Raw genomic sequence first — 15,793 nt, forward strand, 5'->3', positions numbered from 1 at the left:
TGAAGAGAGCATTTGCTCTATGTTTAGTACAACGAGAGCCTCAGCATGTGAGCTGAGAACGCCGACAAAAGCGCACATTACCCCGGCAGGTCCTCAAACTTTTATGAGTTCTTCAGCTCATGTTGCTCTGTGGAGGCCTGTTAAATTTCATTGCATAATTCTGCGCTCTGTTCCAGCCTCTATTGTGCCAATGAACCTCTGTTTATTTGCCAGGATGTGCTCTATCACTGCTCCCTCTGGCTCACAAGCCAGAATAACAATGACTTTTTATCATCGAAAGCACTGTTTGATCCCTGCTCATACAGTAGGTTGTTACAAAACGTGGCTCACACAACTGTCTCACCCTCCTAGTATATCAAATGTAATCTCGCCATTAAAGCCAAATGAAACTTTTATGATTTTCTAAGATCGTACTGACAAAATGTGTAAATACTGCTATTTATCACAATAAAGGGGCAGTTTTTGTGTTAAGTCTGTAATGAAAACTATAGGATATGAAACAATCTCTGTTATTTACAACGCATCACTATGACTGTATCTTCTCTTCAGGAGCGACTTCAAAGATGCTGCTATATGCTGCTCAGAAGGCATTTGCGTGACGAGGAGATAATAGAAGGCACGCTCATTTAGAGACGTTCTGCTGTTGGAGGCAGAGCGAAATCATAGTATTAAGAGCTATCCATGGTGCTGAATTATCTGCTGATTTATCTCACAGCCACATTGTTCTATCTATCTATCTATCTATCTATCTATCTATCTATCTATCTATCTATCATCTATCTATCCATCTATGTATCTATCTATCTATCTATCTATCTATCTATCTATCTATCTATCTATCTATCTATCCATCTATCTATCCATCTATGTATCTATCTATCTATCTATCCATCATCCATCCATCCATCCATCCATCCATCCATCCGTAAAAATCAAAGAAACGTCATGAAAAGAAGTCAGACAGCAAAAGTGCAATTAAACATGTGCTATACATAGAAATCTACCCCCAATGCTCCTATTACCACTCAGTAAATTGTTCTAGCATAGCATGGGTTGCATCCTAGCATGGGATGAGATTTAACAGAGATTGTCTGTGGAACTGATGGTGAAAATCTTCTTTCTTCATTTCACAGACACAGGTGAGATCCAAACGTTCAAGGAAACAAGGGAGAAACTATGATCTGATGGCGCCCACTGGTGCCAGAACAGCTCACCTGCACCTTATGGAGCTGATTTCCACACAGTGCAGAAAACCTTAGGAAACCTGAAGAATCCTTCACAGTTTGATTCACAGGTTCAGACTGTTATGACTGTGTGGAATGACAAACAGCGAGAATGAGAAAGCAAATGAGAAGCGTTTTTCCACAGTTGCTCGTCTGTGCTTGTTTACTGTTGGCTTGGATCCCGGTTAATTCCTGCTGTGCCTCTCATGAAGCTAAAAAAAAAAACTATCAAAAACGTGCAGAAAATTTGAGCATATCTTATTCTTAGGATGGAAAAATGGAGGCAAGAAGCAGGGATGGAGAGACTCTTCCTGCAGGTCCTCTCTCCTTGTTTTTGTCCTGAGGGATGACAGTGGATAGGGGGACTCATTTTCTCCATCAGCTCTGCAGGCTTGTTTTGTACCTCCATCTGCCTGAAGCACTCACAATATATGCATGTTCCCCCTTTCTCTGAATGCACACTCCTCTCCCACAGGCTGTAAAAGCAGATGTTCCAAGCAAAAAGCTGCCCAAGATTCACACTCATACACAGCCTCTGTCACGGGACATTAGTTCAGATGAGGGGTTTTTTTTGTTAGTTTTTGTTTTCTGGCAAGGCAGCCTATTTCATATAAAAATGCCAGAATTTCAATCCCAAACAAATGCAACATCCTGAGGAAAGAGTCGCAGACAACACGGCAGCTGATGCTTAGTCAATATAAAGACACACAAACAAATTCAGACACACACAGGCTGTGGGGTGAGGACCTTTTTGTAGCCTCAGCTGCTTCACGATACTTGCTCTGCTCTGTGTTTGTCACCAACAACAGTTTTCATTTACTAGCAATAAAAGGTCAGAGCAGTCATCTCTCACTGAATCAAAGAGCAGCCAGAGCCGGTAGTACACAGACTGTCATTTATCCTCAGAGGCTCTCCTCATTCTTCTCTGTGACACATGCAAAAACCATTAGTTGGGCTGTCTGCAAAACACCCTCACAAATCATTAGAGGTGGCAAAATCTTAATAGTCATTATCAATTATTGGCTCCAAATGATGGCTGCTGCTCCATTACAACCTCCTAGACTAATGATTGATTCATTATTAACCTGGACAGAGCGACAGATTTGTGATCTTCAATTATGGGAAAGCAGGACTGTTAGTACCTCCCCTGTGGGATTGTGGAACCATGTTGTTCCCTGCAGAGATGTTTCCAGGGCTCAGTGTTTCAATAGATTAGATGAAGGGAACTCCTGCAGCGAAGCACTTCCTCAAAAGCTCCCAGTGATTGTGTTGTTTTCTTTGTCTCTCCTGCAGCTCCGTTCCCTCTTATCTTCTACGTGTGCGCACGTGTATCCGTGCATTTGTGTGTTTGCTCTCTTCTGCTTAGTTCAGTGGGTCAAGGATTGTATACGCGCACACAATGGAATGACACATATAGAGCTAAACTAATTTAAAAATCATCTGTGGGTGGTTGGGTGAGTGTGACATGCATGTAAAAGGTATTGAAGGTAGCAGCAGGAAATGAAAAAACTGTCTATAAAATTGCATCAATGGCTGTAGAGCATTTCCCTTTTCAAATTTTTATTTCTATTCTCTCCATTTCCTCTTTCCTATCCCCTACCCTCATCTCTCTCTCACACACACAAACACAGAGGCTGCCGAATGTAGGTCAGTACTGTAGAGACATGTAAAAGTGAATAGCAAATCAAAAAGTATCTATTTCCCCATGGCTAAACAGCGGTGCTGGACAGCATACAAGCTAACTGATAGCTATACACACACACACACACACACACACACACACACACACACACACACACACACACACACACACACACACACACACACACACACACACACACACACACACACACACACACACACACACACACACACACACACACACACACACACACACACACACACACACAGGTGTCTGCAGTGATAAGCAGCAGTATGTGTTCAATCTACTTATGTCATCTCTCCATCTCCGTCACACACAATGCCAGCTTATTGAAATGCAGCTAGTGGCCTCCTTTTCTTTCCCTGTCCACCCATGGTTCTGAGAATATATAAATAAACAGGTATACTCTCTCTCTCTACATCACAAAATCAGCTGTGACGTCTGTTTCTACTCCTACTGGTGGCTTCTGCGGCACTGCACCAGTGATTTATTTCTCCTCTTGTTTGCGTAATTGACCATATGTCAGATCGAATCAGTGGCAGGAACCAAGGTTGCCACAGAGGACGGAAACTCAGCCGCAGGCGCTCCCGACTAACAACTTTAGTCAAGAGGCAGACAAAACATGAGATGTGCAGGGTGCAAAAACAGCTCTGGACTTTCTGGGCAGTTTCTGTCCTCCTACAGTTGGCAGCATTTGCTCGCAGCACGTGTACTTATGCCACAAGTGTCCAGCTGAGCAGATACAACCAGCAAAATGTCATCATTTTTTGCATGTTGCACCTTTGCAGCATAAATCATTGCACATAATTTTTTACAGTTTCTTCTGCACATGCCCTTTCTGCATTGCACTTTGTAAATTCAACATTACCTACCTCAGTAAGTATAAACAGATCTTAACTTTTTCCACACCATAAATGCATTTTTATATTTTTTTTCATACATCACCTTTGTGCACTGTTCTTGTATATTCATATTTCGTTCATGAGAGTGTATGAGTAGATGCAAGTGATGAGTGTGTCTAAATGAGTGAATTCTGTAAAAAAGGTGAATCACAACACTAGGTAGAGAAACCGAGTATTCCAGTGCTCTGATAACTTGGTATTGCATTTGACAGTAAAGCCTCTGAATCCTTTAATCCCTGCCTTCCCTAAGAAATGTCTCTAGGGTCCAAATCATAAATAAAGCACAAACAATTTCCCTCACGTTAAACCCCTTGAAGTGAGTCTTTGAATTTCTGACTCTGTGTAGTCAGTTTATGTAATATAAAACAATGCAAAAGAAGAAAATTCCAACTAAACATAAACAGGGGCCGAATAGATATATAGTAAATAATTGCTATTAAGGTTCAAAATGAAGATCTGACGTACCATCAAACGCATTTTAGCAATATTTTCCTTAAGAGTTGTAGTTTTGTAATTTTCTGTCACACAAATTCTTCAGGAACGCATGAAATAAAAAACAGAAATTGAAATTCGGGTGCATTGATTCCGAACAATCAGACCTCACCCAACTGAGACTCAGTATACAGAGGAATTAATTATCTTACCTGCTATTTAAGTCTTTCATTCTTAAAAAAAACTGTATTTACAACAAAAATTGTCAATCACAACTGTGATATAAACGGAATTCAGCAAACAGCAACTTTGTACAGGCCAGAAGAGTACAACCTTCGTCTTTTGGGAATATTTTTGAGCTTCAAATTAATCCTAGTATTGTAAAACATTGACTATCGTTGTAGTTTTGGGTTTAACAGCGCTTTGTAGTCCAACAAGATGTGTGAAACTACATTTCCTAGCTATGCGTGACGTCAGTAGTAGGCGACCCGTTACGCGGCAAAACACATGACGTTTTATTTTGGTTCCTCTTTATTCACCTGACGGTTTCTTATCTTTTCTAAGATAACAGAAGACAGGATGAATTTCCGCCTCCTCACCTTTTTGAATCTTCTTCTTTTTTCCACCTGCTCGTCTTCACCGCCGAACTTTGTCCTCCTGTTCGCTGATGATTTGGGTTTCGGGGATTTGGGTTGTTTCGGACACCCGAGTTCACTGACTCCCAACCTGGACCGCCTGGCAGCAGCTGGACTCCGCTTCACTGATTTCTATTGCACCAGCCCCGTCTGCAGCCCGTCCAGGTGTCTGTCTTTATACACATGACCTACTTTCAAAAATTAGGTGTCTACATGGAACTAATTATCACGACCAGATAAACCAGTTGGATCAATATATAATTGAGGGACGTTTGAAGTCCATGGGATATATCTGCATACGTTTTCATTAAAAGTGAAAAAAAATGTTTTTTATGTTCATTGTGATCATGTATTTACAAATTCGATAATCATTTATGATGGAAACAATCACTTATTAATAAAAAAATGACTGGATATCACTAAAATGTCAACTAAATAACCGTCCCAATTTAATAACAACCACCTTCTAATTAGCTAAACAATAATAAAATGAGCTGATTCAGAAATAGTTTTGATTGTGTTCTTTTTATTAAATTGAGATAATCATGACAGATATTTCTTTTTTGGCAGTATATCGAAAATAACAAATTGTACCTGTAAAATCTCCTTTTTTTTTACAATTAGAATAAAGATTCCTCAAGCCAGAGGCTGTGTTTCAAACTTACTCTTTGATAATCTAGTTCAGATTTAACCCATCTAAGTATAGTAGTTTTTGGTTTGAACCTGCTCAAGTTTTTTTTTTTAAATGCTCATAAATGTCCTTTTTTTTTTTTTTTTTTAATCATCACAACTCCAATAAATGTTTCCTAAATTTTTGAGAGTGAGTCTCAGATGCTGTTAAAGGTTTACAGAAATTGTCTGACAGGTTTAAATTATTGAAATGTTGAAAAAACACATTATTTATCACTCAGTTAGGTTTCCCTTAACTCTTCCTTTAGCTGAGAATCAGAAGATAACCTGCAGCTTCTTGGTTAAATATTCAATAAAAGTGGTTAATTCTGCTTCACTTGTTCTACAGCTATCCATTATTCTTCCATTTGACACAGTACTTTCCTTTCTTAGGCCTCCTTATTTGGTGAAACAACAGAGTGTTCACAGTGGCAGTCTTCCAATCCTCCTTCACTCTCTTATTTAACCTATTTTGTAATAATTTCTGTGCAGGGCGTCGTTGCTGACAGGCCGCTATCAGACCCGCTCAGGTGTCTACCCAGGAGTGTTGTATCCAGGCTCTAGAGGCGGTCTTCCTCTGAATGAGACCACCATTGCTGAAGTGTTGAAACCTCTGGGCTACGCTACTGCCGCCGTAGGGAAGTGGCACTTAGGATTTGGGGCCAATGGGATGTTTCTCCCAACCAAACAGGGGTTTGACCAGTACCTGGGGATCCCATACTCCCATGACATGGTCAGTGAGCCTCACGACATTCCTTTTCTGCAATATCCTTACTGTTATCTGTTCATCTGTCTCCCTATTTGTTTCCCAGGGCCCCTGCTGGAACCTGACTTGCTTCCCTCCAGATGTGAAGTGTTTTGGAATGTGTGATGTTGGCACTGTAACTGTCCCACTGATGCACAACGAGGTCATCAAGCAGCAACCAGTCAACTTCCTCGACTTGGAAAGAGCATACAGTGACTTTGCAACCAACTTCATTACCACATCAGCCAAGAAAAAGCAACCTTTCTTCCTCTACTATCCATCACATGTGAGCAATAAAAATACAATGTGATAGAATAACAAAAACATACTTCAATCAATGTAGAACCTGAACGTTCTTCTGATAAGCCCAGACAAAAAATTAATTTAAAAATGAATTTTTAAAACAAGAAAGCCCGCAATGTTGTCAACCTCCTGTAGATGGATTGTGGTAACTTAGTGAAACGAGACAGTAAATGATACTATAACTGCACTTTCTTCTACTTCCTCCTACAGCACACCCACTACCCTCAGTATGCAGGCCCAGGGGCAGCCGGTCGGTCTTTAAGGGGTCCATTTGGAGACGCTCTGTTGGAGCTTGACAACACTATAGGAAACCTGCTGGCAACTCTGGAGGAGACAGGAATGATCAACAACACACTGGTCTTCTTTACATCTGATAATGGGTTGGTTTTCTGTTCTGCTTTATTCCTGTGGCTCAGGTGGTAGTACAGGTTATCAACCGATGGACTGATCTCTTACCCCTCCACAACCCAAAGCGTCCTTCGATAAGCCACTGAGCGCTAAGTTGCTCCTAACGGCAGAGAAGCCTTTATTAACGATAGCTAAGGTTAAAGGGATTTATATGTTTGTACTGCATGTGCTTTGTAGCCCATTTCAGTTTTTATTGAATAATTTAAAGAGGATTATGAGGAGAAACGTGATTCAAGCTCACAGGGTTTTTGACTTTAATATCTAATGCTGACATCTAATCCTCTCCCCCAGAGCTGTGGTACAGTCGTGTCTTTTCCCTCTTTTCGAAGGTCAAGTTATATAATCTCCTTAGCCTCTTTTATGTTAGATTTATTGCCTTCTTATGATATTGCCTCTATTGTGTTGTGTACAATGATGCGTTATTTATTTATTTCTGTGTGCCTGTGTGTGTGTGTGTGTGTAGCCCTGAACTGATGCGTATGTCCCGCGGAGGTAATTCTGGTCCTCTGAAATGTGGAAAAGGTACCACGTATGAGGGGGGCATGAGAGAGCCAGCCATCGCCTACTGGCCAGGAACCATCAGGCCAGGTCAGCCTAGAATAGAATAGAATAGAATAGAATAGAATAGAATAGAACTACTTCATTCATCCATAAGGGGACATTCTGCTGTTACAGTAGCAAGCAGAAAGCGTAAACTCAATTGTATATATAATATTTAGAAGAGTCTTTCTGTAAAAATGCCATATGGTGTTTGGTTATAGGCGGCCATGTTGATTTTAGGCCTGGAAACAGCAAAAATGTCAACTATGATACCTGTCAACTATGTTACAAAAAGTCCTGCAGTTATATATTGACCCCACATATGCTAAGCTTTACTGCTGACCAGTAGCATATCATTACGCTCTGATTTCATGTGTTCCTAAGATCAACTAGTGTCCTTTTGCATTGAGTATGATGGAATGAATGGAAAGCATGACCCTTTTAGTCATCACTGCTGCTGTTTTTGCACTTTTTCTTAAGGTGTGACTCATGAGATGGCCAGCACTCTAGATATCCTCCCCACCATCGCAGGCCTGGCAGGAGCTACGCTACCTCAGGTGATGCTGGATGGAGTCGATATGACAGATATCCTCATCAACCAAGGAAAGGTAGTGATATTATACCTCACAGGTACAGACTGAAGCAATGTGACAAGCAGGCTGATGCATATTTTATGCTTAATCCTTGTTTTGCAGAGTAAAAGGGAGACGATGATGTTCTACCCGACAGACCCCAGTGAGAAATACGGCCTGTTTGCTCTCCGGCTGGGGAAGTACAAGGCCCATTTCTACACAAGAGGTTGTATGCTACATAAACACAATAAAAAGCATCATCACACACTCAAAGCTAAACGAGTTTTGACTCCTGCTTGTTCATATTTTCTGCATAAGGTGCCACCCACAGCGGTTCCACTCCAGACCAAGACTGCCCAGCGTTCGCTGTTCTCAAAGCCCACGACCCCCCTGTGATGTATGACCTGGAGGCTGATCCTTCAGAGAACTACCCTCTTTACTTGGAGGGAAGACCCGACATCCAGGCTGTGCTGGAGCAGATCAAGAACGTCAAGGAGAAGTTTGAAGCCTCCATGGTGTTTGGAGAGAGCCAGATATCAAAGGGAACAGACCCGAACCTGGCGCCTTGCTGCAACCCTCAGTGCAGCCCCAGACCCAGCTGCTGCCATTGTTGACGGGACAAATCATCACAGCTGCTGTGAAGACAGCGTGGAAAAGACTGGAGGTACAGATCTGATTTTACTTTTACACTCCTTGGTGAAAACGCAAGGTTGTGATACCGATTTTCAAATTATGCTTTACTGCTTTCTTGTGGACACTTAAGCTTGAATTACTGCACTTACTGAAAAGTAATATTACAATGTGTTTCCTCAGTGAGGAGATGATTTTCTTAATGTTTAGCTACATTTCGCACTAATGAATAACAAAGTACTGTATTTTTCCTGACTTCTGCTACTTGAAAAGATATTTTCCACCCCATTATTCCTCGCAATCAAAAACGTATATGTATATATTGAAGTGCAAATGTTTCACAGCTGATTTCAATCACAAATACAATCAAAAGTAAAAGAACAATAAAGACAATAATACATGTTTTGGACATCAAGCATATATTTTATTCATAAGACCAAACCCATGACAAGGCAGAGTGATTTTTTTGTCATTTTTTTCTTTGTTTTCCCTTGAATTTTACAAGTCCTTGTTTTTAAAGATACAAGATAGGATATGTTTGTTCTGTCACATACTGTTTTGCTCTAGGTATACAGTGAAGAATCTTGTTAAAGTAATAAAGTCAGAAGTTGGTTTAACTGTTAATGTATTTCTCAGCGGCTATATGGGACTAGATCATCCTCAGAGGTTGTTTTTGTGTAGCTGTGTGAAAAGAAAGGATTTCAACTAGGCTGTAACAAGATAGAAAAACATAATCAGAAGCAAATAGATACAGATCAGAGATGGGTCACACTGTTGGAGCTCAAAGGCGATTACTATAATCGGCAAGACACAATAATAGTTTTCCAGTGGCAGCTGACTCAGTCACTATTCAGCTCTAACAGCAGATTGGTCAGTAATGTGGTGGGTTTGTCACACACTAGTGATGTCACATCTCACAAATGTGCCCTAAATGTGCAGCTGAAGCCTGTCTGTGGAGAGTTATGGAGTTGGCAGGAACCCAAACGCCACCCGTGTGACAGAGACTGAGATAACACCTCGTGTCGAAACGTAAGACACTGAAATAAAATTATTGCAGATCAGATATTTATGTGGTTTTTTTCTTTTTGGGGTTTTTCGTCTCGATGTGATCTTTTTTTAAAATTTCTTTTTAATGTACATATTCATTTCAATAACATACTCAACATAAAGGACACAGCACTATCTTAGATTTGCTATTGTATATACATGACCTAACTTACAGCGATACATATGTAGATAATAACCTCCCTCCTGCCATATCAACATTCAGTGAACTTTTAACACTGAGATCCTGCAGATCGGATGCATTGTGGAACTGTGACTGAAAGCAGCAGAACAAGATGCTCATCAGTGTCTGAAAGGACGACAGGGATGGCTGGGGGCGGTAAACCTCAAAGCCTGAAATTTGAGATAACAGACGACAGTAGTGACTGCCGCATTTTCTAAATATACCCCCTTCTCTATAATAAGGTGCTAGACTGTAAGCTGTGGTATGATACTACAACCCCATAGTAGGTTCATGTGTAACGTGAATGATGCTTTAACCTTTTGATAAGACTAAAACCAATAAATAAATGTGGGATCATTTCGTCGCCCCTTTAATCCACCGTACTTAGAAATGAAAATCTAATCATTTACATAACTATAAAACCTCCCTTTTAATGCTTGATTAAAGGTTTGATTCCACTGTGATACCAGGACCAAGAATTAGCAGGACACTCGCTGTACAGTAGGCACACTGATGTGCAGCTATTGGTCGATCTAGTCGTTCCTTTTCCCTCGTTGAAACCGCCAAGTCAAAAGAAAACGGAGACTAGTACGTCACTGAAAACCAGGGTTAAACAGTCAGAGATGTGGGAATATGGCTTGTCAGAGAACCTCAGCTTTCTTCGACCTAAAAGTCACATCCGTCACAGCAAAGGATACGGTGATCTATGATTCACAAGTTTAACAGTTGGGTGATCTGCTATGAAAGCTCTCCACGGTAAAGGTCAACAAGCAGTGCAACTTTGAGGACTGGACAAAAGTGAAATGGTTCTGTCGTATCATTCCAAAAATTTGCTGACAGTTACTGCACCTAATCCAAGCTGAATAAAATATCTGCAGAGCTACCGACATTCAAAGTTCATTCCAAGTCAACTCTCCGAAACTCTCTTACACCTGCAGTTACTCCCATCAGAGTGAGTCATTACTACCCACATCAAAAGTAAGAACAAAATCCCGACCATCAGCTGTGAGCGTTTCTTAATTAGTCTGGATGAGGCGCCTGTATGTCTACTTTCTATACATGTATTTACAACACACAATATGTTTTGTACGCAACACAGGGGTAAGCTTGAACCAAGGACCACTCACTGTACTCTTCTCTACTTCGCTCCAATGTCACTATCAGTAGAAATCAAATGAGCTGTTTGTCAGAATTGAACAAAAATATATTTACAGTTATTTCAAACGCCGACCTCTTGATTCTACACCATCGGTCCCTTTGCTGATTGTTGAGCTGCTTGCCATTCACTTGGATATGTGTGTTTCTCGTGTGTCTGTGTGCAGTAACCCTACTAGCCATGCATTGAAAAGTGATACAGCAGTAGTAGGTATATTGTTTTCATTTCAAAAGAGGAACCTTTAAATAAACAGGTGCTCAGCGTCTTAGTTTTTATATCATAGAAAAGATAAAAGAAACAGGCAATCAATTCGTCGACATCATGGAAATAAACAAAAGAGAGAGGGATGAATGAAATCAGTCAGATGCCTAGCATACTGTAGAAATGAGGAATCCCAGTTTTAGAGGACACAGAAGAGTATTTTACAATGGAGTGAGAAAAATACCCCCCACTGACAACACCCTCTGGTGGCAAACTTGATGAACATACACAAGCTGTAGAGGAAGAAGGTTGTCATGGCAACTCTTCTTACTCCAGGTAGATATCCTCGGTGGGGCAGGCATACTCCAGATGTTCCTGGTAGTACTCCTGGAAGGCTCGTCTGCAGAAAAGATGGTCATATGAGAACTAAACATTGATCTTATATTAGATATTATTAGATTTAATTTTGCCCTGTCATTCTGTTTCCCAAGAAATTTACCAAAAATACAGAATCAGTAAACGTAATGCTCATGAAAATTCTAGATCACAAGTGTTTTTTTCAAGTAGCTTGTGGCTGGGTGTACTGAGAGAGCAGGATGAGAGGCTGAATCTGCCCATCCTATACTCAGACAGTGAAGGATCTGCATGTTTAATTATTCAGACCCAGTATAGATAAATAGGTCTATAATCATTTAACCTCATGAACATATAAGGCTCATGTGCAAAATAAATCCTGATCCTGCATCAGTTGACAGTGTTTTGGAGTAAAGATGCACTTAAATCCAGACTTTGACAATAGAAAACCTTTAAAGAGCATTTTAAATATCATGTGCAGGTGAATAGTTGGGTCAGTATGTAATTGCGGGACTTTTTGTATCATAGTTGACATTTTTGCTGTTTTCAGGCCTAAAATCAACATGGCCACCTATAACCAAACACCACATGGCATTTTTACAGAAAGATTCTTCTAAATATTATATATATAATTGAGTAAAATTGAAATTGAAAGTTATTTATAAAGGTATTGTAGTAAACCTGTGGACTACTTTATATTAAATAACTCAGAAAGCCTTGGAGTCTGGCCAGTCTTTTCTTCAGGAGGAAATGACATCATGTGGAGCAGGTCATGTGATCTGGAATTAACACACTTCCTCCAGAGGTGTTTTTGTAATGGGGAACTTAGTTGAAAGTGATTTCTCGGACACAGATACAATTTATTGTTTTCCATATAAAATTTGATATATTGCCATAAAAGAAATATCTGTCATGATTATCTCAACTTAATAAAAAGAACACAATCAAAACTATTTTTGAATCAGCTCATTTTCTATTGTTTAGCTATTTAGAAGGTGGTTGTTATTAAATATGGACGGTTATTTAGTTGACATTTTAGTGATATCCAGCCATTTTTTATTAATGTGATTGTTTCCATAATAAATAATTATGGAATTTGTAAAGTCATGATCATAATTAACAAAAAACATTTTTTTTCCACTTTTAATAAAAACGTATGTAAGATATACCCATGAACTTCAAAAGTCCCTCAATTATATATTGACCCAGTTAGTTTTCAGTGTTTTTATTTCAACAAATCTTGACAGAGCATTTGTAGTTTAACTGAAGTAACATCAAATTAGACATGACTTACACTGTAACTGCCAAACAGATACAGTTGTTATCATCTCTTTGTATCCATTTGTTAATATTGCAGTAATAACAATAATCTGCACTTACCCAACACACTCTGCTACAGGTCGCATGGACTCCTGGGATACAAACACATGGCAAGCAAATCTGTTCAGCATTGGATGCTTAGTGATGAAGCCAAAGTAGCTGCGGAGAGATAAAAACAATGTGATGCAATCAGTCAGCTGTCTCACTGTACGCTGGTAGCAGGACGGCAGAGGATAGTGCTAGTTTGTTTACCAGTTGTTCCTCGGATGGCAACCGCAGAACGAGATGTTCTTCATCTGGAAGAAGTGACTACATCTGTCGTACTAAAGATGGAGAGAGAGACGCAGAGACGGAACAGAAGATGTATCAGTGCAGTATTATTCCACACCGAAGGGATCATCTGATTGATTTGTTTATTTACCTCATCAAGGGTGTCGTATTCGTCCTCCAGGCTCATGATTAGTTTGACTCCTTGCAAGCTAATCTCCAACTCACAGAGAGAGGGAGGCCGCACATGTACCGTCCGTTTCCTCGATATTGCAATCTAACAGAGAAAATACGTCAAAACAAATACGCTTTAATGGTCCATGCTGTGTATGATTGTCTGTTGTGTGTGAGTGATGTTCTTCTGCTTTTCTTACCTTCTGCATGGCCGCACAGAGAATGCCGTTGCCTTGGTGATAAGGTACCTCCACAGATCCTAAAAACTGAACGCTGAACGTCTCCATCCACGCCGGATTCCTTTTCATTCCTACATGGTGTCATAGAAAGAGTGACTCTTCTGAAATTTACACCAGCACAGAACAAAAGACGTGCATCGTTTTCGTTCCACTCACCCAACAACTCCTTGGACTGGCCTATGACCTCATGAGCGTAGAAAGCAGGGAAGATCCCCCTCTCTCCAGTCCGCATGTTATAGCCTCTGTACCAGTAGTCATCCTCCTCTTCCTCTACATATAAAGGATCGTCCACATCCAGCTCCAGCTCATCCGCATGTCTGGGAATAAACCTGCAGAGGGCAGCAGAGCAGCGACGGGCTGTGTTTAAAGGTAGCATCATTACATAGCATCCCCGCTTCCATAACACTTCATTTGATTGGCAAGCATCTTGTTTGGGTTTCACGTGACTCCCAGTGGGGAGGAGACAGAGAACAGCTGGCAGAGAAGGATGATGGAGAGGGAAGAGGACAAAGAGCTCTAAATGTGGGGACATACTGAATGAAGTATGTAATCACACATCCACAGCACGCATGTGTATACAAATGAGGAACATGCAGGTCTTCTCTCTGTGCCTGCTGTTATTATTATTATTAGCACCATGCAGCTCTAAAGTCCAGCTGTAACTAGGACATCAGCCCTCCTCGTGAACATGAGTGGACGATGACCCCCCACAGCAAACAACAAAGAGATGAAATCAAACAAAGAAATATTGGTTTGTTTATCTACACACTGGCTTTTTTCTCCCAAATGCATAATGTTAATTAATTGTAAATGCACCAGTGTTAGCCAAAAGGTTTATTTTAATCAGCAGCCCTGCCGTCTGATGTTGTTGGTTATCTAATAATACCAAATAGAGGACAGCAGTTATAACAACCTATGCTGTAATAAAACCATATACAGGTTAGTTCAATAGAGTTAAATACTGTGTATATAATATGATTATATCTATTATACGTGTTAAAGATGAAAGAAGACATTGTTGATTTTAAATTAATAATTTAATTAAAGCATAGTTAAATGAATAATAGGGCGTGGACTTTCTAATTGATTTTGGTATTGAAATCCATTTGATGTGAGGCTCTGAAACGTTACATGGTCTGAATAAATGCAGATTTCCTGCATAGAATAGTGCAGTCCCTCCCTGCTGCACCTAAAGTAGCTGTTTGCAGTAGATTTTAAATTGATGAACTCATCCAGAGAGGGAGCAGCTAAACCTGAATAATCCAGGTGGTTTAGGACTATAGAATCTGTATTAGGCCGGCTTATCAGACAGCAGGTGAACCACTGAGTGGAAGCATATTTTTGCTGCATCACTTGAAAGGAAGCTTCAAATTTTTCATAAAATAAAGGTTTGCAAGCTGAATCTTTTGTCATTGCAGAAACTTTCCTGTGGGTTCTGAAGCTGAGCTTTAAATGTAAAATAAGCTACATATACTTTTTGTATTGGATTAGGAAGCATCTTGTTAGGGTTTCATGTGACTCCCAGTGGGGAGGAGGCAGAGACGAACAGCTGGTAGAGAAGGATGATGGGGAGGGAAGAGGAGGACAAAGAGCTCAACATGGATGTGTATATCAATGAGGCACATGTAGCTTTTTCTCTTTTGTATGTCTCTTTCAGATGTGATTATTATTTATACCCTAAATCTATGCTGTGGCCTTTGGACAAAAGCATGGTAACACATTCAATTGCTAACATTGGTTATAAAATTGGAACTAACTCCTTTATTTCAATTAATTCCCGTGTGCCATTTCTAGAAACACTGAAAATAACTGTTATTTTTTCAATTTTCTTCTTATTAATTGCTTTGTGCGATCATCAAAATATCTCCTACTGCTGCCCTTTGGTTAAAAACGACAGATGTCCCTGTAGGTTGTCTTACCTGTAGACTGCTCTGTGTGTCTGATCCCTCTCCTCTCCATTTATAGTACAGGAGAAAAGTCCAAAGGATTCTGTGCCTGCATGAGAAACAGACATAAGTTACACTGTCACTATACCTTACAAACTGCTTTATAAATACAGTAATAAACATCCCAAATAAAGTACACTGAATTACTTTTAAAATGAATTTGAACTACTTTCCCCTATCTTGTTA

At 40.1% G+C, this 15,793-nt stretch overlaps 2 protein-coding genes across 3 annotated transcripts in view; one reads left to right on the forward strand and one right to left on the reverse strand.

Moving 5' to 3' along the window:
* Window positions 1–4,721: 4,721 nt before the first annotated feature.
* On the forward strand, window positions 4,722–9,131 carry arsa (arylsulfatase A). Its single transcript, XM_023293179.3, has 8 exons — window positions 4,722–5,020; window positions 6,017–6,257; window positions 6,337–6,555; window positions 6,783–6,952; window positions 7,444–7,568; window positions 8,001–8,128; window positions 8,216–8,318; window positions 8,411–9,131. The coding sequence occupies exons 1-8, from the start codon at window positions 4,800–4,802 to the stop codon at window positions 8,704–8,706; spliced, it is 1,503 nt and encodes a 500-aa protein (XP_023148947.1). The 5' UTR covers window positions 4,722–4,799; the 3' UTR covers window positions 8,707–9,131.
* mapk8ip2 (mitogen-activated protein kinase 8 interacting protein 2) overlaps window positions 9,125–15,793 on the reverse strand; it is a 32,101-nt gene continuing 25,432 nt past the window's right edge. For both annotated transcript variants that reach the window (XM_023293178.3, XM_023293177.3), the window contains exons 8-14: window positions 15,581–15,656; window positions 13,818–13,990; window positions 13,623–13,732; window positions 13,403–13,525; window positions 13,234–13,304; window positions 13,042–13,140; window positions 9,125–11,707 (exon numbers count right to left, since the gene is read on the reverse strand). In XM_023293178.3, the coding sequence (XP_023148946.2) occupies window positions 11,635–11,707; window positions 13,042–13,140; window positions 13,234–13,304; window positions 13,403–13,525; window positions 13,623–13,732; window positions 13,818–13,990; window positions 15,581–15,656 (725 nt within the window). In that variant the 3' untranslated portion in view covers window positions 9,125–11,634. The remainder of the gene's footprint in view (window positions 11,708–13,041; window positions 13,141–13,233; window positions 13,305–13,402; window positions 13,526–13,622; window positions 13,733–13,817; window positions 13,991–15,580; window positions 15,657–15,793) is intronic.

This window comes from Amphiprion ocellaris, chromosome 3 (assembly GCF_022539595.1).
Source record: "Amphiprion ocellaris isolate individual 3 ecotype Okinawa chromosome 3, ASM2253959v1, whole genome shotgun sequence".
NCBI classification, from domain to species: Eukaryota; Metazoa; Chordata; class Actinopteri; family Pomacentridae; genus Amphiprion; species Amphiprion ocellaris.